Source organism: Poecilia reticulata, chromosome 15 (genome assembly GCF_904066995.2).
Source record: "Poecilia reticulata chromosome 15, P_reticulata-male-v2, whole genome shotgun sequence".
Classification (NCBI taxonomy): Eukaryota; Metazoa; Chordata; class Actinopteri; order Cyprinodontiformes; family Poeciliidae; genus Poecilia; species Poecilia reticulata.
Window position 1 is genome coordinate 19,556,071 of NC_088844.1, and position 14,034 is coordinate 19,570,104.

A 14,034-nucleotide genomic window follows, 5' to 3' on the forward strand; every position below is an offset into this window, starting at 1 on the left:
TGACACTTGTGCGTAGATTAGATTGTGTTTCAGCCATCTTCATCTTTCCTACATTTTCTGGTAAATTCAAGTTATGTAACCTCACGTGTGTCTACGAGCTGACACTGCAATCAGACCACATTTCCACTGAGTTAACACATGATCAGCCAGTGTCTCCGTCTTCTTACCATATGGTGGAAGCTTGGGAGAGAAGATGAATAAATATTGGATAATCTCAAGGCATGTTTTAGAGTGGCATGTTTTATTTATATTTGAGGTGTTTATTTATGCCAGTTTTGATGATTGTGACTTACATGGAGTGAAATCTCAAAAGTATGTCACCCCACAGCCCCCCTAAAAGAAAACAACTTTACATATGACTAATAAAAATTGACTTTTAGTTCTATTTATGTGAAAGCATCACTGTGTAGCATACAATAAAAGCACTTGATTTGTGGTTTCTTTTAATAATCTGTTGGCTGTGCTAACCTCTCTTCTAAGCTTTTTCCTTCCACTCAACTTTCCCATATTGTGCAAGCAGACAGAATTCAGGCTTATATTTTTCTAATTTTTTTGTTTAATAATGATTTGTTGTGGATAATGTCAATAGCGTTCTTCGTGATTGTGCAGTTCATAACATCATCAAAATTATGATTTGTCATATGTAAAGTTGTAATTTCTAACTTCTCAGAAACTAAACATTTGGTTTTATTAGCTGTAAGTGATAATCACTAAAATTCACTCAAGCTCTTGAAGTATTATTCTGTATAATTATATGTCTTGCACTTTTTAGATTTAATTACATTTTTGGAGGACATTCTAATTTATTGAGATTTACAGATTGAAGAAATACTCTGGTTATTTTAATCCAACATTTTATTTCAAACACATGAACATTTTTTTTTTTACATTTTACAGTGTATTTTCTTATGCTGACAGGATTCAATGGTATCCAGTGACAGTCTTGTTTTGAATGATTAATATTGTAACAGTAAAATACTTAACTGTGCATTTGAATATACAGTATCACTGACATCGATTGAAAAAATATGTACAAAAGCTCATGGTTGCAAATATTCCAAACGTGTCAGTTTTCTCAGCATAAATAAAAACTCAGGATTTCCATCTGGAATCATTTACATGATGTTTAATCCCTGATAGAAACTTAAATTTCATTCCCTTCTTGCCTTCTAGTCAAAGTATATGCCAACAACAACGTTGCAAGATCCAAGACATTAACAAACATTGAGCTAGAAATGTAGTTACAGACATTATACAGTAAAAGAGACTAAAGTTACAAAATGTAAATTTTTCTACTCAGCAGACCACCAATCTTTCACAGTAGTTCACAAAGGCCCAGAATGGTAAGAAAAAAAATTTAACCTTCATCAGAAAAACATTAAATGGAATGGATGGAGTCCAGAAAAAGCCAGGCACATTTTCAAACTAACAGAAAACGTAACATACTGACTCAAAAAGCAGTTATTGCAAAGACAACTGAAACTCGATGGGAACATTTTCAACCTTAATTTGGTTTATGGCCGAAAAGTTACCAGAGTCCCTCAGGTTGTTTCTTCTTCACCCGAAAAAGCAATGCAAGAAGTTCATCACTCTGCCCCAAGCGAGAAAATAACTCCATTTGTTGCAAAGCATGCTTATACACCTGAAGGCAAGCGCCGATACAGCATTACATCATAATGAGAATGTCGATTTTGCTGATGCAATCTGTGAGAAACAGTAACTAATCCGGATAGCAATTACAGTCATATTCCTTTAAACACTGCAGTCAAAACTCAGAAAGAAACTCAAATGATAACATTTCGAAGATTACATTTAGAAAACATCTAAAAATAAATTCCACTTCCAGCAAGAAAACTGAACTGACAATTCTTCACATAGAGGAAAAAAAAGATAAATACATTACATTCAAGAGCTTAAAACCAGGGAGTGATATGAGATGAAACAAAACTCCTCACCAGGACAAAAATAGCATTGAAACTCTCTGTAAATGCATCTTTTTTTTTCTGCTAACATCAGGAAAACTGCATGAAAAGACTAACAAGAAGCTGAAAATCTGAGGATGGATGACAAGGTGCCAGAATTGTTTTAGAATCAAACAAAGGCCTTTGTTGTACGTGAAGCATTGAAGCAAAACTGCTGCGGCGAGTAATCAGAGCTGCTGCCCCGCGACGGATTTCAAGTTTTCAAAGGTGCCATTTCTGGTACAGTATTTCTGCCATTCAAAGCAATTTGTAAACGTTTCTCAAGTCATAAACAAAAGCAGGCGTTTCTACATTCAAATGTTACAAATACAGTAAAATCTACAGTTCAAATCCCTTTTATTAAACAGAATCTTTCAAAGTGTGTGAATTCCGTCTGAATGTTGCTCATGTGCAAACCTAACTTCCTTCAGAATAAAAAAGCAACTCCCTCAGCAAGCTCGACAAACCTCTGCGTCCTTTTTTTACACACAGTCAAGCGCACATTAAAGCGTTCAGATGGATCAGTGACTTGCACCGCTTTACACATGAGCAACTTTGAGAACAGCGCCGCAATGAGGTTGCACAAATGTAAGCAAGTTTTTTTTTTCCCCCTTCACAATGACACATGTAGTGCAACCAAAACACTTAACCCCACTGTAAGGAAGACCAAGAAATGCCTCGAAATATGAACAATATTCTTACATAGCAGCTCCCCAAGTTACATTTTTAAACATATTCCGCTACCTTTTGATCAATAGCAAATTTACGGCAAATAAAACTGATAAACCAGTCCTTATGTAACTCTTTGAATCAATTGTGCGACCCACATTGTTTTATTTTAAAAATCAATAATTAAACGAATACTGACATCAATAAAGGATCTGTAAAGCTCTCTGTTCCAGCAGCTTACAATCAGATAAATAAAATAAAAAAATGCCCCAAAATCAAAAGGAACCAAAACAGGCCATGATACAGCATCAGCTATTTTTGTGTAGATATCAGGTAAAGTTCTGCTTTGACTTCATACTCTACATTTAAAACATTCTCCCGATTATGTACAAAGACCTGTCTAAAAACTCTATTTAAAAGACACATACATACTTATGTCCTAATGTGTGACGGAAGGTTTCCCGTCTTCGAGTTAGTCGTACTAGTCGTAAGAGACGAATTACTTCATCAAATATTCCTAAGTGTGCCATAAATAATGTAGCTTTTAAAGGCGCTTAGCTTTTGTGAGTCATAAATACAGCAGAGGACTTTCCTTTAATCACTGACTTTGTATTTATAGCTGTTGTTAAAATATTAATTTCACTTTTATTATGTAGATAAACTCTCTGCGGCATAACACTATAACACTATCTCTACTGTCAGTTTTGTGGTTTCGTAGTTGGCATTGTTTGCTTGATCTCTGCAGACCTAAACAATTTTAGCATTGACTACAATTTGCCTAAAGCCGTGATTGGTTTTTACTCATGCTGTCTATGAGTTAATCCCCTCGTTTTTATTCCCCTCCGTTATCCTTTGTGGTCTTTTTTTTTTTTTTTTTTTACTGGATCATTGGATCATCATTGGGAGAGACCAGAGTCGGGACGCTGACAAACGTCTTGGCTTTGTCCTCGTTCTTGCCACCTGTGTTGTCAGACACGGTGGTGAAGGAGAGGTGGTCGTGCTCCAAAATGGCGAGGCGATCCTGGGGCTTCTCCTTCTTCAGGTAGAACATCTTCCTGAGCTGCTTCAGCTGCTGCAGCTCACAGAAGGTCTCCAGCACCACCAGCATGACTATGAGACCCAGAATGAGGTAGACTGGGGAGAGAAGCACAAGAAATAATTACAAGTAATTAGAGTAAGAAGCGTCAAAGCGAGACCTGCATGTTTCAACATTCCCAAAATCTGTAAATTTTTACACTACCACAAGAGGGCATTAGTTAGCTATCCATGACATTAGAAAGCGAGGGTGTGCCTTTCTTGACAGTCTACAGACTATGCCCCAAGTCTGTTTTCAGGTGTTTAGGCATTGAATACATCTGTATTGACATTGCTGAAACTTAAAAGTTTGAAAAATCTGTTGTTTCATCAACAACTGTATTCTTGTGAGAGTTTCTTGTTGGCCTGATGTCTGTATCTGATTGAGAAAGCACTGACTGCTTGTCAGCACAGGCAGCAACAAAACAAAACCATTTTAATCCAGGTTCACATAGTGCTTATGCAAATACAGGTGATGTCACTTCCTACACTCGTTTTGCATAAAGGAAGTTGTACAGCTGATGTTATTTTTTGCAAACAAGTGCGTTCTGTTGGAGACTTCTCCTCCTCCTACAGACTGACACATTGTTCCTGCTGACTGACGTCACCTCTCTGGCTGCTGCACGCCCCACACCCACGTCACACATCTCGGAGACTGTTCACTACAGCAGCTCTTGGCATTCGTGCACACCCACAGCTTGTCAAGACTCCGCGCTCTCAAACTGAGTTTTATTCAAGACACTATTAGCCCCTAACAGGGCCGCTGACTGCAAGCTGTGCGAGTCACCTGGAAAATGCAGTCCATGCCTCAATGCCTCCAGTAGGCCACGGCCCAGTTTGAGCGCAGCACCATCTTGTTATGGTTTGAAACACACAGGGAAATGTCAGAAGCTGCTTTCTCAGCAACTACTCGCCAGTTTTAATAGCTATGTACTGTGTTTTGTTTAGAAACCTGCAGTTGTGTGGGTTCCAGCATGGAAAAATGTGAGAATTACCACACATTCCAGCTACTACCCTTTGTTTCTAAATTCTTAATGTAAATGAAATTGGTTTTTTTTTCAACCCCTAATTAGTAAAACGGTGCAACAAGCAAACATGCAAAAAAAATGTGCAGTAGCACTTAGTTTTGCTCAATTGCAGGGTATTGTGACATTTATGCAAGTATTTAAAATATCTAACTGCTCTTATTTGAAACACAAAAGTAGCAATTACTCCTGCAGCTGCAATAAGTATAAATATTGCAGAGACATGATATCTATAACACATGCAAGATCATTTTGATCTAGGATGCCAGTAAGCTTCAGCTTATTGCTCTCTTTACAGAGTAACAAGTTGATGTTAAGTGATTAATTTATCAGGTTTTTGGATGGTGCTTAAAAAAATGACCTCTTTTGCCCTGCCTAGCATAGTATTTAAAATAGTGTCACACTAAGAGCTGGTTTCCATGACTGTGTTTTCAAGGACCAGAAATATTTCTGATCGCTAATCTATGCATCTTACAGCAGTTTCGCGGAAGTAACTTCTTAGAACATTGGTATATTTTGATATCAGTAACACATGGCTTGCATGAGACTGTGACAGCTCTTCTTATCAACATTATTTAATTGTTATAATAATTGCTTTCAAGTACTTTTTCATGTTCAATTGTATCAGTCTTTTTTATGACATCTGAAAAACATTGTAGCACTGACGTAGAAGGAATAAGCATTTCAGGGACTACCGTAATTTACCTATTTCACCAACAGAAAACACACTCTTTGTAAGTGACAGGTCAAGACTAATGAAAAGTCAGTCTGGTACCTCTCTTCTATACTCACGCTTTAGTAAAGACAATTTGTTCTGTATTAAATGTGATATTTGCTTTATGTTTCCTCTGATTTGGTCGTTTTTTTGATAACTCATTTTGTCTGTGATCCCTGTTTTTAGTACTTGCTGCATGTTTATGGTGATATAACAGAGAACGAGCGTCTTTAATGCGGCTTTCACACACAGGTCAAGAAGATGACTTAGTTGAATGTTTTCCACGTATACAGGTCGAAGCTCACCATCATAAAATCATCTAGATGTCATAAAATGGAACTTTTCATCCTGCATGCCTAATCTGAGAAAATGAAAGTATGTCACTCTAGATATTTTATGTAATATGACTCAATTTGAATGGGATTTGGAGGTTTTATATTCACTCAATGCAAGCAAAGAAGCAATCAGTGAATCGCTGCAGGTAGAAGGTTTAACATTATGGGTTCTAAGGATTCTGGGATGCATTTACAGCATAACCAGACTTTGCATCTATTAATATTCACCTTTCCACATTTTACCATTGAGATGAATTTATCTTACAAGTTCATTATTGAAAAGATGTTAAAAGAAAACAAGGGCTTAGTTTTACTTTACTTTAACTTTAGAGCACAATTCCTAACGTTAAGTTTGACACAAAGAGTACACCGAACATAACCAAAAGAATACCACAGCCACAGTCGCATGGCGGTGGGTGCATCATGATGCTAATGTAATATTTAGCTGGTTGGACAGAGTCTCACGGCAGCAGATGCTCACATTGGACACTAATTGCATTACACAAAAGGCTAAAGGTCAGAGGAGAAAGAGTGAAAATAATAAAATAAGCAGATATTGCATCTAATGTCATCATTGCAGTATTTACTAATATTATCACCTTTGCAAGATTTTCTAATACCGTGCAACTTTAGTCCAAGTATACATCAAAATACTATCTTTTCCCATTTCTTTTTTGATCAGGTAAATTAATGGGTGCCACACTGGGTTAGACAAGTCCAAGGACTGGATTTTTCCATTTGAAAAGATATTCTGTTGAGTGATTTCTTAGGTAATAATTGTGTTTATTTTGTTGCAAGTGTGCTGATAACAAAACTATCTTTTTTGTAAAAAAATAAAATAAAAATGGCCTTTATAGTGTATCTCTCTTTTATAAAAAGCCTTAGAGGTAAATCAAAGTATTTGTGGTTTAAAAATACAAACCCGAATAAAACTGAAATAGTAAAAAAAAAAAAAACTAGTTATCTGTCAGATTAACATAATAATCAAGGCAGCATCATGACTCTACATGTTACCACTGATACAAAAACAGAGGACTAAGAGTTTCTACCACCACCCTCTCATCAGCACTCACCAGTGATTCCCACTTTGTACAGCTCCCTGAACTTCTGATTGGCCGCTTCGCCGGGTACGTAGTCTCCGAGGCCAATGGTGCTGAGTGAAATGAAGCAGAAATAAAAGGACTCCAGGAAGTTCCAGTTCTCCTCCAGAGCAGAGAAGATGGCCGCCGGGATCAGAAAGAAGCACGAGACGGCCAACATGCCCAGTAGGGTGGCGTGAACGATGGCCACAAGCTGCTTGGACAGACCCCACCGTGTGTGGATGTACGTGACGGGCCTCCGAGTGCTGAAGACCATGATCCTTTGCACAACGGCAGTGAGGAAGAGGAGGGTAAATGGGATGCCAATCACGGAGTAAATAATGCAGAAGGCCTTGCCGCCATCTGATAGCGGTGCTGTGTGACCGTAACCTGTTGAAAAAACAAAAGAAAAATTAATCAGCATAAAAGTTTGCTTCAGCAACAAGAGAGAGCAGTTTATTTTCAGTGTCCAGCAATTGTGTTCTGATACATAGTTTTGGTAAAAAGTATTCGATTCCTTCAAGTTTTCAAGAAGCAATATAAAGAAAGGAGGGAGATAATACATTTACACATGTATTCAATGAGCACTTAATAAAATCAGCAATGCAACACCAACACCTTAGGTTTTCAGGTGTCTGATTCTGCAAGTTTCACAAACCCTTTCTATGACCAGTTCTCTAATTCTCAACAAAAGCATCTAACCTCAGACAGGTTGGATGGAAAGTTTCACCAGCAGGGTTGGAACGAAGAACCACAGAAAATTTCAGTTCCCTTAGAAACAGATTATTTCAGGTTTGGCTTCTTCTTTACTTGCTTTTCACAGTACTTATCTTCTAAGTCGAACTATTTGAATTCCTGCCTTGTAAAAAATGTTAACCTTTGCTCTGGTAGTCTAAGTTTCTGGGAGCTGCGGAAAAGGCTGCGGAAAAGGCTGCACTCTCCCCACCATCTTGTTTAAACTTAAGGCCCTTTCATAGAACATCTGTTTACCTACATTTTTTTACCTGTAAGGATAGCATTAATAGGATTCCACATGTGAGAAGGAAACTCATGTACTAAACCAAATCAAGTCTATTTTTAGAAGCCTCAGAGTGATTTGGGTGTTTTTTGAAAATCTCCCCAAGGATTATCGTCCTTTAAGAGAAGAATCACTTCCATTTAGCTTTTCAGGCTTCAAAGGTCAGACTGGTGCACAGCTGCACCTATGTTTATTCGTCTGTTAGATTAAACCATATCCAGAAAGGAACCAGAACCAGGAAGTTACCAGGTAGTTATAACTGCTACACTTCAGAGAGATATATTGAGCCTGTTAGGACACATTTAATGGCACCCTTATAAATGTGTATGACATTGTAACTTCGTACTTTAGCACTGGATTTTGCTTTTTACTTGTCAAGAATATATTTCTCTAAGTCAGTTTTTTTCCTCTTTATGTGCAACTCACCTTTTACAAATTTATTTGGATGTTCTTTTAACTTGGTCCAACTTTTAATCATAAGAATTACAAAGTTCTACTATTACGACAAAGGAGAAAATGAATGTTTCTTTTTTTTCTGGCTGCCAGAAGAAATAATGGTAATGCAAAACCAGCCCCTCCCCCTCATGTTGCTGTGCACTGTCTCTCAACTGGATTTCTCCTGTCCTGATTCTAAATGAAAGGTAAAATTAATTCTGCTTTGAAATATTTCTAATATACCAAAAAAGCACACTCTCTCTCCCTTGTGCTCTTGGATGGTCATGAATCAACCAAAAACAGGTAGTAGATAATTTACATATGTATTCAGTGAGCAATGGGCACCTCCGGTGTCCATGGGTGTGACTTTGTGAGTTTCCAAACCTTTTCTCTGACCAGTTTTCCCATTCTCAACAGAAACATTTCACCACAGACAGATTGGATAGGAAGCTTCAGTCACAGGGTTGGAATGAAAGTACCAGGAGAAAGTGAACAGTTTTCTTTTCTGCCTGCCAGAAGCAATCTGCTAATATATTATTGTAGTAGTGGTAAGGCTTATTGCTGTTTTTTTGTTTATTTTAAATAAAAACAGTTGGAATATTGTATATTTTGTGTATAAATACCATCTGACTGTTAAAATGTGGTAGTTTTGCTCAAGATTTTGCCGTGAAGATCTTATACGAGCGAAGGTGAACTAAAAAATCCCAAAAATACCTGAGCAGTGACAGATTTAAGTCACACTGTTATTTGAGAAAATAAGTAGCTGCGGAATGAAGCTGAGGTTTAGACAGGATTAGGTTGATGTTCTTTTGAGATCAGATTTGAAGCCATGTTGTAATGTGGGTGCAAAAGTACGACATCTTAAGCTTTACATACTTTTCTGAGGTGTAGCTTTTAAAATATCCTAACTTATTGAAGTGAGGTGCATTTTGTAATAAAACTGTAGCGCACACATTACAAGCCAAAAGTGTCTGATTTTCAGTAACAAAAGGTCAAAATAATTTATCAATATAAAAACGGAAGAGTTTAGTCTGAGTTCTTCATTACACAGATGTCTATAAAATCATAATGTTATGAACCCATACAACTATTACCACAGGATATAGCATTCGGATTGTATGTTGCAACCTCAGATAACTGCTGCAGCCATGTGCTTCTAGCTGATGTTCTTTGTGACTTAAGAGTATGACAGCGTACATTTCCTGTTCTAAATTGGAGGACAAGTCTTCATAAAGGTTATCATTTAAAATGCAATTGCCAAGTGTTTGGTAAAAGAAGACGACAAAAACAAGTCTTAAAATTGTAATACAGGCCAAATTCTGTCTTAAATTGGCTTTCTGTTTTGTGAAATTGATGCAAAATTTAAATGAAGATTAATAATTAATTGACATTGAATGCATTTTACTATAGGGCCTATATATTAATTATTATTATTACCAACATGGCAACACTTAAAGGTTATGTATGATGTATTTAAAGTCAAACAGACATATTAAGTGAGGATGACTCCGTAGATTTTGCTGCGCACCTGGAGGACAGCGACTACAAAGCATCATACAGCAGTGACCTACCTGTGGTGGACAGCACCGTGCTGGCGAAAAACAGCGAAGAGGTGAAGTCCCAGTTCCAGTTAGCCGAGGCATTATTGAGAATAGAAACCCCATAATTACTGGCGTCTAGGGCTTTCTTTAAAAACCGCTCCAGTCGCTCCTCGGACAGACACTCATTTTCCAAGAGGAACTGCTTTTTGACGGCCCTCAGCTCCTGACGCAGTTGGTCTTCGTACGGTAGTTCGACCGACGAGAAGACGACGGCGCCGAATATGAGATAAAGGAGATAGCCCAATATTAAAGATACGAAATACCACGTCGATTTATGATTCTGTATCAAACGCACACACGAATTGCTGGCTAGAGACTGGAGCATTTTTACCCGGTTGCTAAATCACCTCGGTAATAATTTATTATAGCAAAGTAAGCCTACCCTACTGTACAGACAGTGATGTTGTAAAGAGACAAAGCTCAAATGAATATCCTCTCCTCCCCTTCACGGAACCTGCTTTGGGTGTTGATACTTTTATGTACTATCGTAAATCTCATACGTCTCTGTCGTCACCAGCGCGAGTTCTCACGTATATGTAGCACATGGAGAAAAGTTATAACGCAAATCGCTAGTTTGTCTCCAAAATTGATGTTGGCATTTGGGAACTTTTAAAGGCATGTTATTAAATGCGCCGATGTCAATAGTTTGTCGTATTTCCGAGCTTCAATTTGGCCGTGAAGGCAGCAACACGTGTGAGACCCTTTGTGACGTCGGCGCTTTTCTTCCTCCTTTCTCCTCTTCTTAAGAAAAGAAACAAACGTCAAAGCCACGCCAGTTACCATAAATGTCATTGTAGAATCAAAGATAATGACCAAACGAGGGTTCGCAGATTAAAACGTGGGAAAAAGGAAACTGGGGATATGGTTATACAGTTTAGAACACAGTAAAATACTTTGGTACCGTCTTGTGTCCTAGTTGTGTGTCTATTATCATTATGACCTGTAGGTACACTATATAGGGAAATAAATAGTCTACATTTGAACAGCAGGGGGAAACATTTTTCTTTTCTGTTGTAAGTATTTCCTGTTGCCAAAATTGGTTTACAGAAATAGAAAGCATGCAACATTGCACTGGGTGCAGACATTACAGAGAACATAACGACCATTCAAAATAGATAAATATTATAAGAATGAGGGGGAAAAGGAAATGGGAAATCAGTGTGTTGTAAATCTTTGTGATTCACATAATACCCTAATCTTCAGCTCCCTCCACAGGACTCAATTGAATTTAAGAGACGAATCTATTGTTGGCACCTACTTCAATTTAGCATGCCTCCCATTTATTAAAACTAATTATGGAACATACAGTTGCACTATGTTCCCTCTATTATCTGCACGCAGTGCAATTTAACATGCATTCCATTTATTAAAACCAACAATAATAGTGGCTTGAATTATGTACCCATTTTTGCTGAAAAGCCATTGGGTGTGAAAAAAGTCTTTACTCCAATAGCAAAATAATCACATCACAGTTTGCAATTACACTCACAAAAAATATATATACTTTTTTTTAGATGCATGTTCTGATCTTATAAAACATAAACTGAAGCGTAATTATAATAGTACCATTTAGACAAAAAGGGGAAGAAGTTTGCAAGCCTGAGAATACATCCTATGAAGGACAGCGATCAAGTTCTAGGGGTGTCTTGCAGTAGGAGGGACTGGTGCAACAGTTTATTTCAATTAACCCTGATAGTAGAACATTTTGCTCTGGCCTCCACCAGAATTTATGTATTGCTTACTGCATTAGAATGTAGCGCTTACCTCTTGTATTTCTATTCCAGTTTTCTAAAGGGAAGATATTTCTTGTGACAAGTCAAAAGCTATGTATTTTACCATGCTGACTTCAAGCGGTTTGAGCAGATACATAACCAGCTGTCCATAAACCTGTTCTGTCAGAGAGTGAGTTAAACAAAGTAAAGAATGCTAAAATGCTCCAAAGATATTTCAGCCCTTAGCTGGGAATTTGTAGAGTTACCCAGTTTAACGCAATCAAGTCCCAGCACACAAAATGACTGCAGTTAACAAGTCACCACATAGCAAATTGTTCTTTATTCCACTTATTGTCTATTAAATCAAATTAGTTTTATCATCAGTAATCTATTTTACAACCAAACTTAGATTTTGCTCCTTCTGCTTTTTATGCTGTTGTTAAAAACAAAAAACAGACAGTTTTTATACTGTCTTGTTTGTTTTCTTGTTTTGTTCATATTTTTCATCCCCATCTAAAACATTCTAATAATAGTGACATCAGTAACTGAGTTTAAAAAAATACAGCCAATGATTTGATTGAGTTTTTTTTTATTATTTTTTTTATAGATTTCCTGTCATAGACACTGCTACTAAGACTACTCCCACCTTGTTACTCTTACCTCGGTAACACTTTATTTGAAGGGGTGTGCATAAGACTGACATGACACTGTCATAAACATGACATAACACCTGTCATTACCATAAAGAAGTCTTTATGAATGTTTATGACAGTTGTCATGAAGTGTCATTCGGTAAATAATGACACTTTTAATGCAAAGTTGCTCTAAAACTTGCATTGAAAGTCCATTAAAAGTGCCAACTTTGCATGGTTTTGTAAATTATGATAATTTAATGCAAAGTTGGCATTTTTAATGGACTTTCAATGGAAGTTTTAGAGCAACTTTGTATTAAAAGTGTCATTATTTACCGAATGACACTTCATGACAACTGTCATAAACATTCATAAAGACTTCTTTATGGTAATGACAGGTGTTATGCCATATTTATGACAGTGTGATGTCAGTCTTATGCACACCCCTTCAAATAAAGTGTTACCCTTATTTCTGATTTGCTTCTGCTACAGTGTGTTTCTCAGGCTTCCATTCTACTTTTTTTCACTGACTAAGATCCCTTTTAGATAAATTCCTAGCATTGCATAACACTCCACATCCCAATGTTATGTGGATGCAGGTCTATTTACCACTAACAAGTGACCAGAGGTGGACATGTTAGCTAGATTTCAGCTTCACATTTGATTCTTGTGCTATTTCTGAAGAATGTGCTATTGTAGCAACAGCTTCTGCAGCTGATTCAACAGTGGAAAGGATGATAACACACTACATTTATACTCCTCCAAGCTAAATTCACAAATACTTTCAAATTTTATCAGTTAAACCAGTTGAATAAATCTTATGCAATGCAAATCAGAACCAGACAGTTTATTTTTCCTGCTCACGTACCTTGACACATTCTATGGTAATATGCCTAAATTAAACCTTTTTAGAAAACATTGTCTGACTCCACACTAACATTTCCTGCCATTTGTTTTTCTGATACTAATTTAAAAAATAATTGACATCAGTCTGTCATGGAATTTGGAGGCATCGTTTGGACATGTTTTCAATCAGATGCTCTGGTATGTCAGAGCATCACTTTTTTACTATTTTGGTCTTTTACTCTATATTCTTTGTCATCTGAGCAGTGTTTGATCTTGTAATACTTATTGAGGAATTGCTGTTCTCCTGGCTAAACCATACCAGGTCTTGGTGACCTGGCTGGTACCTGTGTCCAGCAGTGAACAGGTGAGAAGCATTGTTTAACATAGTCGCCTATCTGTGTGCAGTCATGAGCACACACAACTAAGAGCAACTAAGAGTGTCTAATCAACCTAACATGTATCTTTTTGGAGTGTGAACATGGTTCATTGTTTATTGTTGACACCACATTAAACAGTTGTATTGGTATTACTTTTTCATGTGCAAAAAAACAAAGCTTCAGACTACTTTTGCAGACTCACAAAGACTGTTAAACCTGGCTGAACTTCAATATATGGAGGGAGGTAACCTGCTCAAACTCTGTATGCTTTAGGCCTTTACCATATTGCAAAACAATGCAGACAATCTTGATTTTTTGTTGTTGTTGTTGTTGCAAGAATTATGCCTATTTCCACAAAACCTGTCAGACCTCCCTGCAAGGGTGCTGGCTTAAGTGTCTATTCTCTCTTTAGCAGTGAAAGACAACTTTTTCTAATATAGGACAACCTCACCCAGCATTTCATTCATCCGTATAGTTATTCACCTGAACTTGCTGTAGTCTAACAATCTGCAGAGTATTTGGGTGTAAAATAGTTTGAAAAAAGTAGAAAGGTCG

At 37.2% G+C, this 14,034-nt stretch overlaps 1 protein-coding gene across 1 annotated transcript; it reads right to left on the minus strand.

Moving 5' to 3' along the window:
- Positions 1-3,481: 3,481 nt before the first annotated feature.
- On the minus strand, positions 3,482-10,387 carry kcnk1b (potassium channel, subfamily K, member 1b). The gene is made up of 3 exons (XM_008429877.3): positions 9,883-10,387; positions 6,853-7,248; positions 3,482-3,764 (listed from the first exon to the last, which is right to left on the minus strand). The coding sequence occupies exons 1-3, from the start codon at positions 10,235-10,237 to the stop codon at positions 3,508-3,510; spliced, it is 1,008 nt and encodes a 335-aa protein (XP_008428099.1). The 5' UTR covers positions 10,238-10,387; the 3' UTR covers positions 3,482-3,507.
- Positions 10,388-14,034: the final 3,647 nt, after the last annotated feature.